The 22,652-nt window shown below is 44.2% G+C and overlaps 1 protein-coding gene across 1 annotated transcript in view; it reads left to right on the plus strand.

The window, feature by feature from the left end:
* Window positions 1-2,670: 2,670 nt before the first annotated feature.
* The window catches only part of LOC311139297 (FH1/FH2 domain-containing protein 3-like), a gene marked incomplete at both ends in the record, with an annotated part of 106,153 nt that continues 86,171 nt past the window's right edge, over window positions 2,671-22,652 (plus strand). Inside the window, 2 exons of the mRNA XM_084174180.1 lie at window positions 2,671-2,835; window positions 17,456-17,559. Of these exons, the coding sequence (XP_084030306.1) occupies window positions 2,671-2,835; window positions 17,456-17,559 (269 nt within the window). The remainder of the gene's footprint in view (window positions 2,836-17,455; window positions 17,560-22,652) is intronic.

The raw sequence follows: 22,652 nt of genomic DNA on the forward strand, positions 1-22,652 counted from the left end.
ACCATAATTTGCAAATAAATTCATAAAAAATCCTACAATGTGATTTTCTGGAAAAAAGAATTCTCAATTTGTCTGTCATAGTTGACGTGTACCTATGATGAAAATTACAGGCCTCTCTCATCTTTTTAAGTGGGAGAACTTGCACAATTGGTGGCTGACTAAATACATTTTTTCCCCACTGTATGTGGACCCGAATAAAAGAAGCATCCTTTGGGCGTGCTTTTTAATGTTTGGAAACTTTGTTTCATTCAGTGAGCCATAGAAGTGGTCTATTGTTGCTGTTTTGTACTTCTCCTTCAAAGCACTGTCACATTGGATGTCAATGAGCTCCGATTGTGTGTCTGGGGGTGCTTTCTCACTGTCGAAAGACAGGTGGCATGATACAAGCTCCAGCTCAGTCTCAATCTTGGTGAAGTCTGAGAAGCGGCGGGAACTCAGCATGCAGGTCGATCAAAGTGCTACTGTATGTCTCAGTGTGGCACTGCAATGTGGGCGCGTTCAGTGCGGCCAGTGTCGGAAAATGAGCGAGAGACCGGCTGCTCATTTGTCTGGAGAACAACATAAGTTTGGCCTTAAATGCTTTCACGTTGGAATACAGTTCATGCACAAAAACACAATTTCCCTGCAGTTTCTCATTTAGATCGTTCAGATAACCCAATATGTCCACACCACAAGTCCTGGTGCTCTGCCTCTGTGTCATTGGACAGCTGAATGAACTGACAATGGTTAAACACCCTTGTGCGTATAAAGTTGACAAGTTATACAACCACTTTGACAACATTTTCAAGCTTTAATACACTTTTACACAGGGCTTCCTGATGAATAATACAGTGAATAAATATAAATTCCTCCGAGTTAGGGCTTCCTTCTTTTACTTTGTCTTGTAATCTTTTTAGTAGGCCAATGTTTTTACCGGTTAGATTTGGTGATCCATCTGTTGTGACGTTTGTCAGTTTGCTCCATGGTAGATTCATTTTTTCCAAGCAGGCAGACACCCTGTCATATAAATCAGAGCCCCTGGTTGTTCCCATCATTGATTCCATCACAATATGTTCCTCTGTTATTTCAAAGTTCTAATTTTTTCTCTGACAAAAATTAAAAGTTGAGCGGTGTCTCTGATGTCTGTACTCTCATCCAGTGCTATAGAAAAAAGATCGAAGCCATCTGCTTAGTTAGCATGCTTGATTGAAAAAAAATGAAGATTGAGATTATATTCCTTAAAAATGGCAACACTTTCTTGGCATATCAATATTAGTAAAGAAAAGTATTTTGCTGTCCATTCTTCTTTAAACACACAACATTCAGAGTCTACTTTTCTCATTTCCGCAGCACTCATTTTTCACTTAAAAAGTTGTCAAGCAATGAAGTGGCTATGATGACTGAGCGCATGTATGAAAAAAAAAAATGTATGCACTCACTAACTGTAAGAGCGTCTGCTAAATGACTAAAATGTAAAAAATGTAATTCTGAATCTGACTGTAGGCCCAAATACAGAGCGCGCTGCCAGGCTACAGCGCCATCTATTGGAAGTTGTTTGTATAATAAATCGTAATTGAAATATAATAATATTTAATACATTTAAAAATGTCTCGCTGGCCGTACTTCCGACCCCCCTTCTATAGGTTTCAACATTCAATGTCAGGGAGGTTATCAACTCCAGGTGTAAAAAATAACCTCAGTAGAATGTATGGCCAGTGAAAAGGTAAATGGTTTATGATTCTAGATCAGTGATAGTGTTTAGGGCCCTGAGTGTTTCTAGATCAGTAATCATGTTTAGGGCCCAGAGTGGTTCCTTGATCAGGTTCGCTGGTCAGGAAAAACTCCTAGCCTTAATCATGTTCCTTGCATCTCTCATCTATAGAAAATCAGCAGAGTGGAATAATTTGTAATGAACATGGCAACACAAAACCAGAACAAATCATCATCGTTATTAAGAAAATTATAGCTATAGGTAAAATATTATATTTTTCATTTACCAATCAATACATACAACAACAATCTTTCAAAGTTGCAGTATTTGTCAGTAAGCCACTGTACTGTACTGTCCCCACAGGCTACAGGCAACGATGCATTGTATTTCAAGTCTCTCTTCACACGGCCACAGGAGGTCACCAACACGCGTACAATGTGAAGGTCCAATCCTGCATCGTCCTGACAGCGCGCTGGCTGCTGCTACTGGCGGAGTTTGCGCTAGAGGAGGGAGTCCCTATCCCACTACCGTCAGACACCACAAGTCTAGCAGTCGCGTCCGCAGCGCAGTCTGCTTCAGCACCTTGCCTGCCTGGCTGCCTGCAATGCCCTTGGATACGGCAGTCCCTCTCATCTCTACACAATTTACATTATTCTAAACGCGAGAATAATAGCTGGAAAATACTTCAGGACAGGACGAGGGATACTGGATTTATATTACAGTGTGACGGCGTTCAGTGTCTTTATTTATGTGAGCCTGTATGGGGCGAATGGAGAGGAGGGTGCATCGATAATTGAGGGAGCAGAGCAGGAATTGCTGCCTGCTGCAGAAAACCAGACCGCTCGGTGGATTTGGATTTGTTGCTGGGACCAGCAGTCGGGCGCGGGGTTGCGCGTCATATCAAAGGATTTCGCCAGACGGAGCGCTTCTACTTTTTGAGACCCGAGTTCTAAAAAACCGTCTTGCATGGATACAACATCATGGCTACGTTTGTATGCAGGGTACAGTTCTTAGATGATACGGATCCATTCAACAGCACCAGTTTTCCTGAGCCGACCAGACCCCCTCAGTACACTTTCCGAGAAGATATCCCCCTTATCAATCAGATTGCTGGAGTCCACAGGCTTCTCAAAGCCCCACACAAAGTATGGGAAGTGTTTTATGGCTTTATTCGTTCTGGCAACTTCATTCTTTAGTATTCTTCGAACTTTTTCTATGCATAGAAATTGGAGAATGTAGCCAATTTGGGTTGTTTTGTCATATTAATATTGAAGTCCTAGAATAGTGATGTCAATGGTAATGACACAATAATGCAATTGCAAACTCATATCCCCTAACTCAAAATTGTTAGTCAACATAGTTATTTTACTGTGATCACTTTCACCTGTGAATTAGGTTTAGGCATCTGCACCACTGATTCACCAGCATGCAAAAGTTGATGTTTTGAAAACATTTTTTTAATCTTGCAGCCAAGGTATTCTGAAATGGAGGCCATATTGATCTATTTCAGGACCAAATGTAACCAATCATAACCAATCAAGTGTCCAGTCAAGTGTTAACAGGTTTCAGGATGGGTACTGTACTGTACATCAGTGATTTGAGTCAGCCTACACAGGATATCTATGGCTATGACTCCCCACAATAGCGGTGACTGCATGTAATCCACAGCTCAGTGGCTTTAATACTTTCCTCTAATCAGGATGGAGAAACCATTAATGGTAAAGTAAACATTCTCTTGATTGATGCTACCGGCCTGGGAGAATAAGACATCAATGGTTTGACAGTCAATTCAGAGCATGTCGAAAATGTAAACAAACTATGAATACCATGCCCAGAGGGCTAGTTTTAGGAGCAGTGTTAGTGTGGTATTCACTGGGGTCTAGTGGAACGCTGCATGCATGGACAGCTGATGAGGACCATGCTGGAATGGATGGACAGACCTAGGTGGCGTCCTAAATGGCACCCTATTCCCTATATAGTGAACAGCTTTTGACCACGGCCCATAGGGTATTCAGCATTCCATAACATTAAGGACCTAGGTCAAAATAAGTCTACTATATACCTAGGAGATGGGGTGCCATTTGGGACGCAGTCTATAGACTGGACGGGTGGGAACTAGACTGCCATGCCATGGCCTTGGTCAGGGGGACAAGCAGCTGTGACCGTTAAATGGTGTTCTCCCTAGGCAGACGGGTTGCCTTGCCTAGCCCACATTAACCATCATCCTGTTGCCCTAGGTCTGGAATTTCTGAGACTAGTTAAATGGTGACCACAACAGTAAACCTCTGTTTAGCTGACCTGATCTCTTCACCACAACCAGTAATTGACCAAAGTTATCGGAATCTTCTGAAAATGTGGTAATTAACAAAAAATCTATTGCAATCTAACGTAACTTTGGTAATTTATACTTGAATAACTTTAAAAAATATATATATTGATATATATATAGTATTCATTTTTTATATCTGTGTCCATATTGTCCATGTGTTTCTAGTAGATAGACCATATGGTTTAAATAAAAATAGCCTAATTAATTTAAAAAAAGCATCTAATCAACAATGGCATTATTTTCAATTACTATTGACTTTTTTCACACCTGCCACCAGTTTGACACCAAAACATTGATAAGAAATACATGTTGACATAGTAAAATAAATACAAGTTTGTAAAAAAAATATAGAGGATATTTCATGCTGAAACCCTCATATTAAACACCAATGGTATTCACTAAGTTGATGGTTTAAATTTAGGATCATGTTTTACAGCTTTGTCATTATATTTTCTGTTTTAAAATCATCTTATTAAATAATTTCATATATTTTACATGTGATAATGCCAGAGAGAGGGCCAGATATAATTACAGATACCTGTGATAATCTGAAGTACCCAAAAGGGCCAGTATATGTATTGTGGTAGAGTACATAAAATCCTTGAAAGATACCAAAATTATGGTAGTTTACTGTTAAACTTAGAACGTTTCGAGTAATATACCCTCCCTTTGCAACCTAACCACGACTCTATTAACGTAGAACAGTGTTTCCTAACCAGGGGTACTAGGACAATCCACAGGGGGTACTTGAGAAGACTGGTAAAATACACATGAGGGGGTACTTGAGGGGTACTCCGGGCAGAGCAAAATTCAGTTGGTGGTACAGTAACCAAAAAAGGTTGGGAACCGCTGCCGTAGAAGACTGATGCAACAACCACACAATGGCCAATGTGCCCTTTGGTTTCTAACGGGGCCGCTGGGAAAGACAATATTATTGTGCTGTTGTAGTGAAGAGACAAACAATCAAACAAAAAAGAAAGAAATGTAACAGTTAACGCTATCCTAGGTTTGACATCTTGTCATCTTGTGGTTCTTTGCACAACTTTTGACTTACAACTCAGATTTCCCACTCCTATTTGATAGTTTTAGACCACGTCCAATGATCTATTGTTCATACGGAATGGTATTTAGACACTGCTTGTAATTTTGATTAACCAGTCTTTGAAAATCTATACTCAGAATGTTTTTCTGGTACCAAGTCTCTCTTGTGACTGTGACATCATAGGTATAGCATCCTTGCCTTGTTTAAGCATCTCTGTGTCAACTATGCTGAATCATTGGCTGGCTCCTTTGAATAGTAAACATTTTGACCTATCGTCCTCAACATAGCCCTCAAAATTAGCCTACTTTTCCATTTCAATGTAATTTCTCATCTTCACTGGATTCTTTCCTTTTTCCATTCCCCTCCGGCTTCATGGTAGATGTTTGGACACCTCAGCGTTCCTGTATTTGGCCACTAATGCCTCATGTCTGTCTTCATTTATCCCCACTTATTCCAGGAGGCGATATGTTCATTGTTATGTCTGCTTTGGCTAAATAGTTGGCCTACACCCATATCATTGTATTGGCAGTTTCAAACAGATCAAAGAAAGTTGCCTCTCCTTCTCAATACCTTTCTTTTAGAAAATCCCTAACAGTGACAAATGATGTCAACCAGATGCTTAGCTATTCTTTGTCTCTGACGATCATTCAGAGGATCCCTCCCTCTCCAGTTGAGCTATAAACCTACTTCCCAGTCCTGATGGATTTATCTGGATCTAAACACATTGTCAGAGGGCCTCATCCTCTGAACATGACATTTAAACAGAGTGAAGAGGAGAAGAGGCCCATTGGGTTTGGAGACAGAGGAGCTGACTCTTATGTTGAGCATTCATCAGCCCCGGTTGAAAAGTCACGCAGGTCCCTAATACAAAGTTAATTTGGGATCTTTCTTCATTCTGTCAGATCAATTGTCTTTTTCACTGGGTTTGAGAAGAGCTCGGTAGATAATAAGTCACGGAAACCCACAGGATGCTGTGGAACACCACAAGAACCTGGTTTTCATTCTAGAACCCGTTCCACTCCACTCTGCTCTGACCAACAGGATGGGAAGGGAACTCTCTCCCTGCTGCCTGCTCTGATGAAAAGGGGAGGGAAGGAGGCTGACAAAAAGTCTGGCTGGACTTGTTTGGTTTCCACACTCGGTTGGTCTCCATCTCCTGCTGCACCAGCCTTAGTTTAAGCAGAAGGCAGTTTAGCAGAAGGCCTACGGCACCACAAAGTGCCAACGAAAGGCTCTGTGATGCCCTGCCTGTGAACTAACTGATGCACTAGCGGTTAGCTTCAACTGGCTAACCAGACAGCAGCAGCTGTAGTTGTCAATAAGAGCCCAGGCAGATACCATAGGACTGTCTCAAAGGGGAAACCTTATTCTTTATGTCTATGTTGAAACTCGAAAGTATCCATGGCTCTGTGTTTTAACATTTTCACATCCACTTGTCTTCAGTGAGTTATTGGTAGGCATTTACTACCATAGACACCAGTAAACACACGTACAAACACATTCAGACAGATATGCAAGTTCCCAATTGCACAGTCATACATTGACCACCTGTGTCTCAAAGGGTTGCCTCCCCACCCGCTACATCTCTGGGGATGACTGAGAGTGGATATACAGACTGGGATGAATAGCCCAGTGCTAACACATGGTACCAGGAGAGCCAGACAGGACAGCACACTAGCAGATGCGGCTGCTGTCCCAGACTTGCTTCCTCCCTCTCCTGCTCCTGTCAGTTCCAACCTGACTGACTGCAGTCTCTCTGGGGATGAGAGGTGGAGACGGCTGGGGATGGAGGGGGGAGGGGGGGGGGGGGGGGGTGATGCCATGGGGACCTGCCTGCCTCATTGCTTACATTGACAATCAGCTCAAATAGGCAATGCTCTCTGAGCATTCATACACAATCAGTATCATATTCAGTTTGTGTTGGATTTAGAACGTCTTTGTGCACGAGCATGGATTGCGTTATTTTACTTACACACAAAGTCTAACCTTCAAATAGCACTCAGCATCCTCTGTGTGTAGATACCACTGAAACTCTTTGATCAGAGTTCGATAGAACAGAACGTACGAGGCATGGCCTGACTCAGGATTTCATGTCATAATTCAGTCCTGCGTAATGTATTGTCCTTTTGGATGACTAGGCAGACTGTGAATAGACACAGTGCGTTCAGTATGCTAGGGCTGTGACCCACAGTCAGCCCAATGTATAACCGTGGGCACACTGCCTGTCCCCCAGGACATCTACAGCACATGGTGTCACAGTCAGGCCAAGAGGATTATCAAAGACCTTCTGAGCCACGGCCTGTTCACCCCACTACCACCACGGCCTGTTCACCCCACTACCACCACGGCCTGTTCACCCCGCTACCATCTAGAAGGCGGAGAAAAGCTCAAAGATCAAAGCTGGCACAGAGAGTCTGAAAAACAGCTTCTATCTCCAGGCCATCAGACTGTTAAATAGTCACCACCAGCCCGCCTCCGCCCGGTACCCTGCCCTGAACTTAGTCACTGTTACTAGCCGGCTACCACCCGGTACTCAACCCTGCACCTTAGAGACTGTTGCCCTATGTACATAGTCATTGAACACTGGTCACTTTAATAATGTTTACTGTTTTACCCACTTCATATGTATATACTGTATTCTAGTCAAGGCTCATCCTATATAACTACTGCTGTACACACCTTTTCTATTTATATACTGTCCATACTGTCTATACACACCATCATATACATATATATATATATATATATATTCTGGACTCTGACATTGCTCTTTCTAATATTTCTATATTCTTGGGATTTGCGTGCGTTGTTTTGTATTGTCGGGTATTACTGCACGGTTGGAGCTAGGAACACAAGCATTTCGCTACACCCGCGATAACATCTGCTAAATATGTATACGTGACCAGTAACATTTGATTTGATTTGACATGGCACCCTATTCTCTATAGTGCACTACTTTTGACCAGAGCTCTCTTCAAAAGTAGTGCACTACAAAGGGAATAGGGTACCATTTGGGACACTACAAAGGGAATATGGTACCATTTGGGACACACCCTATGCCACAGTTCATCACAGATGTACTGCCCCATGAAAATGTTCACAACAGTGTACTTACTGTACAAAAGCAATAGTTCAAGTAAACATAGTCAAGTTGCTTTTTTCTTAGTCACTTCTTCTGATGTTTTCCAGCCCCTCTAAAATACTCTGAGGGGCCAGGGTCAATTTATTTGGAATGCCAGAAAGCATCCACTATGAAACGTTTCAACGTTATGCGAGGGCAAGGAGAAATGCAGGACAGGCAGTCGTTGGAAGATGGACACACTCTTTAACAGATTCACTTTTTTGGGAAGCTTGTCTTCCTGCTAATTATTCCAGATAAATTCCAGAGGCCCATAATGAGAAGTTATGCTAAATGCTGTAAGATCTAGGTTTGTTCTCCTTGACTGTGGGTGGACTGTAGTTATCTTACTCATTATTATGTACAGTTGAGGTTTGGCCTGTCAGTCTCCAAGTTTCTCTGTGTTTCGGAGCATACAGTTCTACATTCACACAGAGTTACTGAGGCTCCTTGTTCAGGCTCATCCCTTGCACGCTTGACAGAAGATTACTGTTGTGGTCTCTCTCATGTGTATTGTGTATTTTAAAGAGCGTGCTAATTCCACTGTCTTGGGAGAGAGACCACAGACAACATATCCACCGTAGACAGAAATAAGGTTGGAACTCTGCCCAGACTGTAGAGGGCAGTACCATCAAAACCTTCACTGGTTCCAACTGAAACCTTCAAGTAAAGGGCAGACAAAAGGTCATTTACCCTCAAATGTACATGCAGCGCTGATAATTGAGTTATTTATAAACCTCCAAACTTGGGGTATTTTTTCCCCTTGTCAGCCTCTACGCCCGCAACAACGCAGCGGCAGGAAGAAATGGAGGGTGAGATTGCGTTTGGAATTGGACAATTGTATGCTCTTTTTATTTTTAGCTGTCACTGCCTAACTGCCTGCCTCTCTGGCCGGTGGACCACAGTGCGGTGGAAGGGAGAGGCCAGGCCTCAGTGTGAGACTGTGAGCAGGATTGGTGGTTACTTCTCTGGACACTGGGACCACAGGGCCTTGTTGCTCGGGTTCAAATCCTGGGCTGGGCAGGGGAGAACACATCTACTGCCACTGCCGTTAATCTATGAGCACTGTTCCTGGATTAAGGGCCATTTCTTTGGATCACTAATGCATTTATGGCCTGGATACTAAGGCTGTAATCTGTAATCCATCAGGTCTATTATGTAATGGGAGGAAGCCAAAAGAGACCCAGTGGTTGTGTGTGTGTGTGTGTGTGTGTGTTTGGTTCACTAGTGTGGCCTGTCTGCTCTGGCCTGGCTTGCAGAGGTTTGGAGTCATAACCTCTATGTAGAGAAATGCATTTCTTGGATTCACACTAATTGCTGGTTACTGCTTTGACTTCTGCCCCATGTTTTTGTCCATTTCAGCTCTTGATACTGAGTATACTGTGTTAGAGTGTCTTAAGAGAAGAGGAACTTAATGTATTTTCTGTAGTCTTCATTTTCTTTATTCAGTCAATAGACATCAGTTGTATGAACAGAAGTGGACTCACAACGTCCTACACTAGACTGAAACAATCCGCTTGTACTGTATGTCGTTCTGTTATGTAACCCTTTCAGTCCAAGATGATTTATCTAGCGTCTCCTTACAGATGATAGACCCCTGGATAGAAGACATTAGTCTTTTTAGTCCTTTCCATGTCCTGCTTAGTTTCATTTCACACGCATTCCATTCCATCCTATAGGTCTTCAAGGCATGCCTGCTCTTCATGGACCTAAATATAGTGGGTCTAACTTTGGCCTGCACGAAACACTGGAGATCCTGTCAGTGCTGAATCTGTCCTGTAATCTGCTGAAACTCTCTCTCTCAGATTTACAGTAAGAGCATCTTAAAGAAGACTTATCCCAGGCCTTGAAGTTGTCTGTTTTACCAAGGGTAGCTCTTCACTGTGTCTGTCCACTCCTGAATAGATCAGCCTTGTGTGACGCCTGTGATATTTCAGGTAGAACTTTGAGAAGAATGTTTCCAATAATACATTTTTTTTTTTTTTTTTTTTGTTGCTTTATACTGCTTTAAAACAAAGAGACAAGACAGTTTCAGTCAGTCAGTGTGTTATCCTAGCTGACCACATGTTTTGTTTCAGTTCTCCATCTTGACACAGTCCTTGGGCGCCGCAGTACAGCCAAAAACAAACATGAGTGGCTGAACAGATCAAAGCTGCTCCCCTCCATAATGTCTTTTCCAGTTAGCAACCTCCCTTTACCCTTTCTCCATGTTTAATTAAGTTACAGTAATTCAAGGGGAGGAAATGGAACCACATCAGAGCTAGCACAAATCACAATTGTAATTTCCAAAACAGTTGGTATTGGGATTTTCACATTGGTTGTTTTTCTTCAACGGGTAGTGGTTACCACTCTCGATGCAGCTAGTTTGTGGCACATATTTGACAAACTAGTCTTCAATGATGGTCTTCTCTCTGCCTTGTGTTGTCTGTCTCTGTATAGGCCTGCTAACCCTGAAAACCAAACACTGCTGGGTCAATGACAGGAGGAAAGAGCCAATTGATTCCTTCTCAAACGGTTTATTTATTCTCTGTAGCAGACTCAGACACCCTAGACAGCCTAGAGCAGCACAGACTCAATACCCTAGACAGCCTAGAGCACCACAGACTCAGACACCCTAGACAGAGTAGAGCACCACAGACTCAATACCCTAGACAGCCTAGAGCACCACAGACTCAGACACCCTAGACAGAGTAGAGCACCACAGACTCAGACACCCTAGACAGCCTAGAGCACCACAGACTCAATACCCTAGACAGCCTAGAGCACCACAGACTCAGACACCCTAGACAGAGTAGAGCACCACAGACTCAGACACCCTAGACAGAGTAGAGCACCACAGACTCAGACACCCTAGACAGAGTAGAGCACCACAGACTCAATACCCTAGACAGCCTAGAGCACCACAGACTCAGACACCCTAGACAGAGTAGAGCACCACAGACTCAATACCCTAGACAGCATAGAGCACCACAGACTCAGACACCCTAGACAGAGTAGAGCACCACAGACTCAGACACCCTAGACAGCCTAGAGCACCACAGACTCAATACCCTAGACAGCCTAGAGCACCACAGACTCAGACACCCTAGACAGCCTAGACCACCACAGACTCAGACACCCTAGACAGCCTAGAGCACCACAGACTCAATACCCTAGACAGCCTAGAGCACCACAGACTCAATACCCTAGAAAGCCTAGACCACCACAGACTCAATTCCCTCGATAGCCTAGACCACCACAGACTCAATACCCTAGACAGCCTAGAGCACCACAGACTCAATACCCTAGACAGCCTAGAGCACCACAGACTCAATACCCTAGACAGCCTAGACCACCACAGACTCAATACCCTAGACAGCCTAGAGCAGCACAGACTCAGACACCCTAGACAGCCTAGAGCACCACAGACTCAATACCCTAGACAGCCTAGGGCACCACAGACTCAATACCCTAGACAGCCTAGAGCACCACAGACTCAGACACCTTAGACAGCCTAGAGCACCACAGACTCAGACACCCTAGACAGCCTAGACCACCACAGACTCAGACACCCTAGACAGCCTAGAGCACCACAGACTCAATACCCTAGACAGCCTAGAGCACCACAGACTCAATACCCTAGAAAGCCTAGACCACCACAGACTCAATTCCCTCGATAGCCTAGACCACCACAGACTCAATACCCTAGACAGCCTAGAGCACCACAGACTCAACACCCTAGACAGCCTAGAGCACCACAGACTCAATACCCTAGACAGCCTAGAGCACCACAGACTCAATACCCTAGAAAGCCTAGACCACCACAGACTCAATTCCCTCGATAGCCTAGACCACCACAGACTCAATACCCTAGACAGCCTAGAGCACCACAGACTCAATACCCTAGACAGCCTAGAGCACCACAGACTCAATAGCCTAGACAGCCTAGACCACCACAGACTCAATACCCTAGACAGCCTAGAGCAGCACAGACTCAGACACCCTAGACAGCCTAGGGCACCACAGACTCAATACCCTAGACAGCCTAGAGCACCACAGACTCAGACACCTTAGACAGCCTAGAGCACCACAGACTCAGACACCCTAGACAGCCTAGACCACCACAGACTCAGACACCCTAGACAGCCTAGAGCACCACAGACTCAATACCCTAGACAGCCTAGAGCACCACAGACTCAATACCCTAGAAAGCCTAGACCACCACAGACTCAATTCCCTCGATAGCCTAGACCACCACAGACTCAATACCCTAGACAGCCTAGAGCACCACAGACTCAATACCCTAGACAGCCTAGAGCACCACAGACTCAATACCCTAGACAGCCTAGACCACCACAGACTCAATACCCTAGACAGCCTAGAGCAGCACAGACTCAGACACCCTAGACAGCCTAGAGCACCACAGACTCAATACCCTAGACAGCCTAGGGCACCACAGACTCAATACCCTAGACAGCCTAGAGCACCACAGACTCAGACACCTTAGACAGCCTAGAGCACCACAGACTCAATACCCTAGACAGCCTAGAGCAGCACAGACTCAGACACCCTAGACAGCCTAGAGCACCACAGACTCAATACCCTAGACAGCCTAGAGCAGCACAGACTCAATACCCTAGACAGCTAGAGCACCACATACTCAATACCCTAGACAGCCTAGAGTAGCTCAGACTCAATACCCTAGACAGCCTAGAGCACCACAGACTCAATACCCTAGACAGCCTAGAGTAGCTCAGACTCAATACCCTAGACAGCCTAGACCACCACAGACTCAATACCCTAGACAGCCTAGAGCAGCACAGACTCAATACCCTAGACAGCCTAGAGCACCACAGACTCAATACCCTAGACAACCTAGAGCACCACAGACTCAATACCCTAGACAGCCTAGAGCACCACAGACTCAATACCCTAGACAGCCTAGAGCACCACAGACTCAATACCCTAGACAGCCTAGAGCACCACAGACTCAATACCCTAGACAGCCTAGAGCACCACAGACTCAATACCCTAGACAGCCTAGAGCACCACAGACTCAGACACCCTAGACAGCCTAGAGCACCACAGACTCAATACCCTAGACAGCCTAGAGCACCACAGACACAGACACCCTAGACAGCCTAGAGCACCACAGACTCAATACCCTAGACAGCCTAGAGCACCACAGACTCAGACACCTTAGACAGCCTAGAGCACCACAGACTCAGACACCCTAGACAGCCTAGACCACCACAGACTCAGACACCCTAGACAGCCTAGAGCACCACAGACTCAATACCCTAGACAGCCTAGAGCACCACAGACTCAATACCCTAGAAAGCCTAGACCACCACAGACTCAATTCCCTCGATAGCCTAGACCACCACAGACTCAATACCCTAGACAGCCTAGAGCACCACAGACTCAATACCCTAGACAGCCTAGAGCACCACAGACTCAATACCCTAGACAGCCTAGACCACCACAGACTCAATACCCTAGACAGCCTAGAGCAGCACAGACTCAGACACCCTAGACAGCCTAGAGCACCACAGACTCAATACCCTAGACAGCCTAGGGCACCACAGACTCAATACCCTAGACAGCCTAGAGCACCACAGACTCAGACACCTTAGACAGCCTAGAGCACCACAGACTCAATACCCTAGACAGCCTAGAGCAGCACAGACTCAGACACCCTAGACAGCCTAGAGCACCACAGACTCAATACCCTAGACAGCCTAGAGCAGCACAGACTCAATACCCTAGACAGCTAGAGCACCACAGACTCAATACCCTAGACAGCCTAGAGTAGCTCAGACTCAATACCCTAGACAGCCTAGAGCACCACAGACTCAATACCCTAGACAGCCTAGACCACCACAGACTCAATACCCTAGACAGCCTAGAGCAGCACAGACTCAATACCCTAGACAGCCTAGAGCACCACAGACTCAATACCCTAGACAACCTAGAGCACCACAGACTCAATACCCTAGACAGCCTAGAGCACCACAGACTCAATACCCTAGACAGCCTAGAGCACCACAGACTCAATACCCTAGACAGCCTAGAGCACCACAGACTCAATACCCTAGACAGCCTAGAGCACCACAGACTCAATACCCTAGACAGCCTAGAGCACCACAGACTCAGACACCCTAGACAGCCTAGAGCACCACAGACTCAATACCCTAGACAGCCTAGAGCACCACAGACTCAGACACCCTAGACAGCCTAGAGCACCACAGACTCAATACCCTAGACAGCCTAGAGCACCACAGACTCAGTACCCTAGACAGCCTAGAGCACCACAGACTCAATACCCTAGACAGCCTAGAGCAGCACAGACTCAGACACCTTAGACAGCCTAGAGCACCACAGACTCAATACCCTAGACAGCCTAGAGCACCACAGACTCAATACCCTAGACAGCCTAGAGCACCACAGACTCAGACACCCTAGACAGCCTAGAGCACCACAGACTCAATACCCTAGACAGCCTAGAGCACCACAGACTCAATACCCTAGACAGCCTAGAGCACCACAGACTCAGACACCCTAGACAGCCTAGAGCACCACAGACTCAATACCCTAGACAGCCTAGAGCAGCACAGACTCAATACCCTAGACAGCCTAGAGCACCACAGACTCAATACCCTAGACAGCCTAGAGCACCACAGACTCAATACCCTAGACAGCCTAGAGCAGCACAGACTCAATACGCTAGACAGCCTAGAGCAGCACAGACTCAATACGCTAGACAGCCTAGAGCACCACAGACTCAATACCCTAGACAGCCTAGAGCACCACAGACTCAATACCCTAGACAGCCTAGGGCACCACAGACTCAATACGCTAGACAGCCTAGAGCACCACAGACTCAATACCCTAGACAGCCTAGAGCACCACAGACTCAATACCCTAGACAGCCTAGAGCACCACAGACTCAATACCCTAGACAGCCTAGAGCAGCACAGACTCAATACCCTAGACAGCCTAGAGGAGCTCTCTGTAGCAGACTCAACACCCTCAGTGTTTCCCCTATATCATTGCCGCCACTCCAAAAGATATGATAAAAATATATATTAGTGAAAGAGGCGTAAGGAGATAAGCAGATTATGAAGGTGCTCTAAATCCACTGTTTTTACACCTCTCTATCCTCACTTATCTTGGTTGCTTCCCAAATGGCACTCTATAGGGTTCTGGTCAAAGGGAGTGCACTATATAGGAATAGGGTGCTATTTGAGATGCAGACCTTTTCACTGCATGGGGCAGTGCTGCTGACAGTGGTCGATAAACACTCCCTCACTGTCATTGGAGGTTGGAGAATAACCTAAAATACACCTAGCTAGGTCCTGTTCCAATACGTTACAAATGCTTCCTTCCTTGTTTCATTGAGGTAAATCTTGATTACCCAGAAGAAAGTTTGTCATTTCACATGAACAATTGTGATTACCTTTGTGCAAAGGAAGGAAGCGAAGTCTTCTCCCTCGCAAAATGGAAACACTTGGGCAAATCCCTCCCTTCCGCTAATTTCACCCGTGTTTATCATGGCCAAAAAGCAAATATTTGTTTTCATGAATTTTTATATATAGCCAATTTTGACTTCATGGCTGTGTAATCTAGTGGAAACTGTTTATCATCCGCACACATGCTTGAAAATCAACGCACCAATATAAGCACCGCCTTCACCCAATCCTGATTTGTCCAAATAATCAAATGATGAAAACCAAAAACCAGGAACTACTGCTGCTCGTAATCACATAATTCTACGTGAGCCTTGATAGATTCTCGCTGTTTCATGTCCACGAGAATCTGTCCACGAGAGATTACACTGAGGTAATTGCAGCTCTATCAGTAATTGGATAGTCTAAACAAAGCAAGGGTACATACTGCCCTTTTATTTACGTACATCAATCCAACCAATTCAGAACTGTGAATCCTTTAAAAGGAAGCTAGGAAGGAAGGATGCATTTCTAAAGTATTCAAACAAGGGCCTAGTTTAGCCTATGACCTGTTATTCCCAGAACCTTGAGATGTTATGAACCGTATGAAAGCATTGAAGGGATATTTTTCATAGAACAAGCATACCTAGTTATTTTCACAGTGATGCAAGACATAATGAAATGAGTGATGGATTGATAAGAGATTGATAGGATAACAGGAGAGGTTGGGAGACGTCACTCCATTACCTCACTCAGAAATGTTAGCTACATCCATCCAGCATACAAACAGACCATGTTTTGACTGAGTTCAAACGTTCCTCTGGGCAGTTGGAGGGAAACCGAGCACAATGGATTGTCCATGGATAGCCAAATTGTGTGCTATTGGCTGGGGTTAGCGTTGAGGAAATCAAGGGTTTGCCAATTTATATTTTTACATTTTTCCTCATAGTGTACATACATGCAACAGTTTGATAATAGCCTTGCATTGCTGTAGCTGTATAATATATAATAGCTATAGTGTGTCGTAGCTTTAGCTGTATAATATATAATAGCTATAGTGTGTCGTAGCTTTAGCTGTATAATATATAATAGCTATAGTGTGTCGTAGCTTTAGCTGTATAATATATAATAGCTATAGTGTGTCGTAGCTTTAGCTGTATAATATATAATAGCTGTAGTGTGTCATAGCTTTAGCTGTATAAAAAATAATAGCTATAGTGTGTCGTAGCTTTAGCTGTATAATATATAATAGCTATAGTGTGTCGTAGCTTTAGCTGTATAATATATAATAGCTATAGTGTGTCGTAGCTTTAGCTGTATAATATATAATAGCTATAGTGTGTCATAGCTTTAGCTGTATAATATATAATAGCTATAGTGTGTCGTAGCTTTAGCTGTATAATATATAATAGCTATAGTGTGTCGTAGCTTTAGCTGTATAATATATAATAGCTATAGTGTGTCATAGCTTTAGCTGTATAATATATAATAGCTATAGTGTGTCGTAGCTTTAGCTGTATAATATATAATAGCTATAGTGTGTCGTAGCTTTAGCTGTATAATATATAATAGCTATAGTGTGTCGTAGCTTTAGCTGTATAATATATAATAGCTATAGTGTGTCGTAGCTTTAGCTGTATAATATATAATAGCTATAGTGTGTCGTAGCTTTAGCTGTATAATATATAATAGCTATAGTGTGTCATAGCTTTAGCTGTATAATATATAATAGCTATAGTGTGTCGTAGCTTTAGTTGTATAATATATAATAGCTATAGTGTGTCGTAGCTTTAGCTGTATGAAGCGGGAGGTATTGATGATGCAATCTCTCTCTTTATCTCCTATCTAGCTTGATGACTGTTCCCTCCAGCTCTCCCAAAATGGGAGCTACCTGGACTTGGAGTCTACCCTGGCAGAACAGAGAGATGAACTCGAGGGATTTCAGGAGGGAGGGTAAGCACTATTTTTATTCTACCTTTTAATAACGCTCTGTCTCAATAACCTATTTCAATAGCCGATCGTACCCTTATAGCTCCATTACACGGGGTCTTTACAAAGTAAGAAAACAAACGTATAATCTTTAAAAATTGTATGTTCACTGCGGAATATGTACAGGATTGTAAGCCTTGTACCGCCACCACTTTTATATTTGTACAGGTAAAAAAGGTAGGTCATATTCTCTACACTTCAAAAGATCAGGCTGGGATTGAGTCCAGAGTGGTTCTGATTGAAGATCAGGCTGGGATTGAGTCCAGAGTGGTTCTGATTGAAGATCAGGCTGGGATTGAGTCCAGAGTGGTTCTGATTGAAAGCACAACTGGCACTACCTTGCAGGTGCATGCATAACAAGCCAAGCTACAGTGGTCTAAGTAAGAATACCTTTTCATGTTCCTTTCTGTGGTTCAATGAGCTGTTATGAACCATAAATATAACTATATTTAAACAATTTATTACTCAAGACTGGCTTGAAGTCTGTTGTACAGCAGTGCTGTACTGTGGTTAGTAGAAAGCAGATTTTGAAAAGCACCCGCGGAGGGAGGGAGGGAGGGAGGGAGGGAGGGAGGGAGAGAGGGAGAGAGGGAGAGAGGGAGAGAGAGAGAGAGAGAGAGAGAGAGAGAGAGAGAGAGAGAGAGAGAGACTGTTCTGTTCAGAGGTATTCCTCCAGCTGTAACTAGCAGGTCAATACAATGTCATCATTGTTTTGAGGAAGAGAAGAGAGAGACAAATATATTTCAATCCCTTGCCTGGGGGATATGTATTCATTTCCTGCTCCCTATATTCCCCCAGTCTAATGTGATTTTATTACAGTGATGAGGATCACAATGACACCCATTCTGGTTCAGGTTGAATGACTGAAATAATCCCTTTTCCTGGCCTCCCCCCGTTTTAGCCGATTGAGATGTCCCGCCCTTAAGCTGCTCTCTGTAGGCTGGGTGGGTGGTGTGTGGGGAGTTAGGGGGGGGTTGAAGAGCTAAGATGACAGTCTTTACCTCACCTAGAGCCCAACGCTCTCTAGGCTAGGAAATAAGGCCAATCCTGTGATTCAACTACAAGGGATTTCAACAGTAATACCAAAAGCCTTATGATTCATTTGTCAGTCAATGGAGCCTGTTGTAGACCAACTTTCAGAAGCAGACGAAACACTTCCTGAAATTTCTCACACATTTTCTGACATCTAAGGTGGGTTTGATACGGTATCAGCCGAGTTTCAACAGCCGCTGGTACAGAACATTCCATCTGTCATTCCTTCAGAGGGTTGTCAGTGACGTCTGGGTGGGTATCTTGAAGGCCTTGGATGTGGGTGGCAACACTTATCAAAGTGGCAAGGGAGGGATGGCATTGGTTGGTTGTTTTTCAACCCTACAAATGCCATAGAGTTTACATGGCATTCCTCCACCCATGTCACTTAAAATACCTGGGCGACGTCCCAAATGGCACCCTATTCCCTACGTGGTGCACTACATTTTACCTGAGTCTTAGTAGTGAATAGAGTGCCATTTGGGATGCAACCCTGGTCTCTCTGTTTGGCAGAGGGAGTGAGCAGTGATGACATCTCAACAATTTAAGCAGGGTGGACACTACACGATTTTGGCCCCGATTTGGCTGTCCCAGACAAGTTTTTGAGATTGGAGACAAAATCCCCATGTCGTTGCCTACTCGGGGGGCGCGAGTTTCATGTGAAACTCGTCTCTGAGCAGTCCCAGACATCCCGTTGATTTTATCGGCACAAAATCTGCAATGTTCTTGTAGTGTGAGATGTGCAACCACAAGTTTTGACAAGGGTGATCAACAATAGCCAATGAGAGCTGGCCAGTGAAGAAGCCAGTGAGATGATGACATCACCGAGAAGGAGCGATGACTACTACGATTATGCGTTTGTACTTGCCTTTAACCAAAACCAAAGTGTCAAATCGTTACAGGTCTGAAGTTCACAAGTAATGTTATTCAATTCAAATTGTTGGCTAGATATTTCAACTCTGTATGGCAAGAGTGAATGTCTGACTGAACATGTTTGAGGCTGCTTTGAGCCAAAGCTTGTTGTAGCTACGTTAAATCTAATCACATCATAACATCATTGTTTTGGCGAGACAGCGTGGTATGGAGAATCCTCACGACCCGGTGAAGAATCTTGTAGTGTGTGACCCTCCGCCTGTGCCACATCGTTAAGTGTGCCCACCACTACGTTGGCAAGACAGAAAACGACAGGAAAGATGGTGGTTTGTTGTGAGAGGCTCAGCGATGTTAGGATTTTAAAAGTCGTGTAGTGTACACCCGGCTTTAAGAACAGTGGGCACTGGGCATGAAGGATCATGGGTAATCACCTCCTCACGTCAGGATTGGTTGTACTTTCAACGCTCTTGATAAAGATGCCCTCACTTAAAAATGTTTGTATTTACTATTCATTAGGATCCCCATTACTGCCAAGGCAGCAGCTACTCTTCCTGGTGTTCAAACATGGTTAAAACAGTTACATCACAACAAAACACAACTACAGCCTACATAATCAATACCACAATACATCACACAAGACATTATTACTCTAGTATTACACATTTACAATATCAAATCAAATGTACAATATCAAATCCAATCTGTATTTGTAAATAGCCCAGTATTTTGTCTCAAAGTTATTTATCTTCAAAAACATATACTGTATTTTGACAGCACAAGGGCTGAATGAACAGGGCTTTGCATTTGAGATAACATTCCTCAAGTCCAACCAAAGAATGATACCTATCATATATACACAGAAATGTGTGGCTTGAATCTGTCTTTTTATATTAAAGTACATTTGAGTAAAGTATCAACCTCCATGCTCTTTTATTCAGTCCATATGGTTTTACGTGCTCAGCTCTACCCTGCAGTGTGTTGATATGAACTCCATGTTCCGCCCAGCTCTCAGTCGATGTCAGACCGACCCACAGTTGGCATGAGATTTTCTGGTCGACCACAAGCATCTATGGATTTATTTGTGTTACTTGGAATTCATAGGCTGTTCACTGGGCTCGGTGTTTCCATTGGACCCGAGGCACTACTCTCATTTCCCAGTTTCATCAAAAGTCATTGTGAGGCTTATGGAAGTCTAGAGAGAGCCTTGTGAGGTTAAAGTGGTCTACTTCTTCTCTCGTCAAAGAGGGAGGCTGCCAGGGGCATCACCGTGCCAACTGTCTCTGTCTGGTATGGATGTGTGTCATTAAACCCACACAGTGAGTCTGAGAAGGCCGGGGGGTGTAGAGGGGGATTGAGGGGGTTTAGGGGGAAGGCGGCCGGGCATTATTTGTAATAGCAGGGTAATTCTGCCTGCTGGCTTTTTATTGAGTGGATGTGCCCAAGTTCACAACCCCCCGCTGTTCACTGTTGTTGATTCATTATGATTATTAGGCTCGTAAAAAGGTCTGATGAGGTATTTCACCTTTACTTGTTCCATTTTGGTTTATTTTCTTTCTCTGTTTTTTTTGCCGTATGGGATCTTTCAGCAACTCAACGTCAACTTTGTAATATATTATTTATTCGCTACGAAGAAAGAAATCTGTATTTTACCCCAAGTTTGTTGGTGCTTTACATATTCCAGCTGCTCTTAAAGTAACATATCTGCATCCAAAATGGCTCCCTATAACGTATATAGTGCAAAATCTTGACCAGGGCCTATAGGGCTCGGGACAAAATAGTGCACTAAACAAGGAATATGGAGCCATTTGGGATGCAGACATGCTTTCAAAACTCCAGTCAAAGTACTGCTGTAGTTGAGCTTACTGCCTTGTTCTAAAAGACTGGCCACTGTGTATCTAGAGGCTACAACTTCAACAGACCTAAGACTGGCCACTGTGTATCTATCTAGAGGCTACAACTTCAACAGACCTAAGACTGGCCGCTGTGTATCTAGAGGCTACAACTTCAACAGACCTAAGACTGGCCGCTGTGTATCTATCTAGAGGCTACAACTTCAACAGACCTAAGACTGGCCACTGTGTATCTATCTAGAGGCTACAACTTCAACAGACCTAAGACTGGCCACTGTGTATCTATCTAGAGGCTACAACTTCAACAGACCTAAGACTGGCCACTGTGTATCTAGAGGCTACAACTTCAACAGACCTAAGACTGGCCACTGTGTATCTAGAGGCTACAACTTCAACAGACCTAAGACTGGCCACTGTGTATCTATCTAGAGGCTACAACTTCAACAGACCTAAGACTGGCCGCTGTGTATCTAGAGGCTACAACTTCAACAGACCTAAGACTGGCCACTGTGTATCTATTTAGAGGATACAACTTCAACAGACCTAAGACTGGCCACTGTGTATCTATCTAGAGGCTACAACTTCAACAGACCTAAGACTGGCCGCTGTGTATCTATCTAGAGGCTACAACTTCAACAGACCTAAGACTGGCCACTGTGTATCTAGAGGCTACAACTTCAACAGACCTAAGACTGGCCACTGTGTATCTAGAGGCTACAACTTCAACAGACCTAAGACTGGCCGCTGTGTATCTATCTAGAGGCTACAACTTCAACAGACCTAAGACTGGCCACTGTGTATCTAGAGGCTACAACTTCAACAGACCTAAGACTGGCCACTGTGTATCTAGAGGCTACAACTTCAACAGACCTAAGACTGGCCACTGTGTATCTATCTAGAGGCTACAACTTCAACAGACCTAAGACTGGCCACTGTGTATCTAGAGGCTACAACTTCAACAGACCCTAAGACTGGCCACTGTGTATCTATCTAGAGGCTACAACTTCAACAGACCTAAGACTGGCCACTGTGTATCTAGAGGCTACAACTTCAACAGACCCTAAGACTGGCCACTGTGTATCTATCTAGAGGCTACAACTTCAACAGACCTAAGACTGGCCACTGTGTATCTAGAGGCTACAACTTCAACAGACCTAAGACTGGCCGCTGTGTATCTATCTAGAGGCTACAACTTCAACAGACCTAAGACTGGCCGCTGTGTATCTATCTAGAGGCTACAACTTCAACAGACCTAAGACTGGCCGCTGTGTATCTATCTAGAGGCTACAACTTCAACAGACCTAA

The sequence above is a fragment of the Coregonus lavaretus genome (assembly GCF_964263955.1).
Source record: "Coregonus lavaretus genome assembly, chromosome: 13".
Lineage (NCBI taxonomy): Eukaryota > Metazoa > Chordata > Actinopteri > Salmoniformes > Salmonidae > Coregonus > Coregonus lavaretus.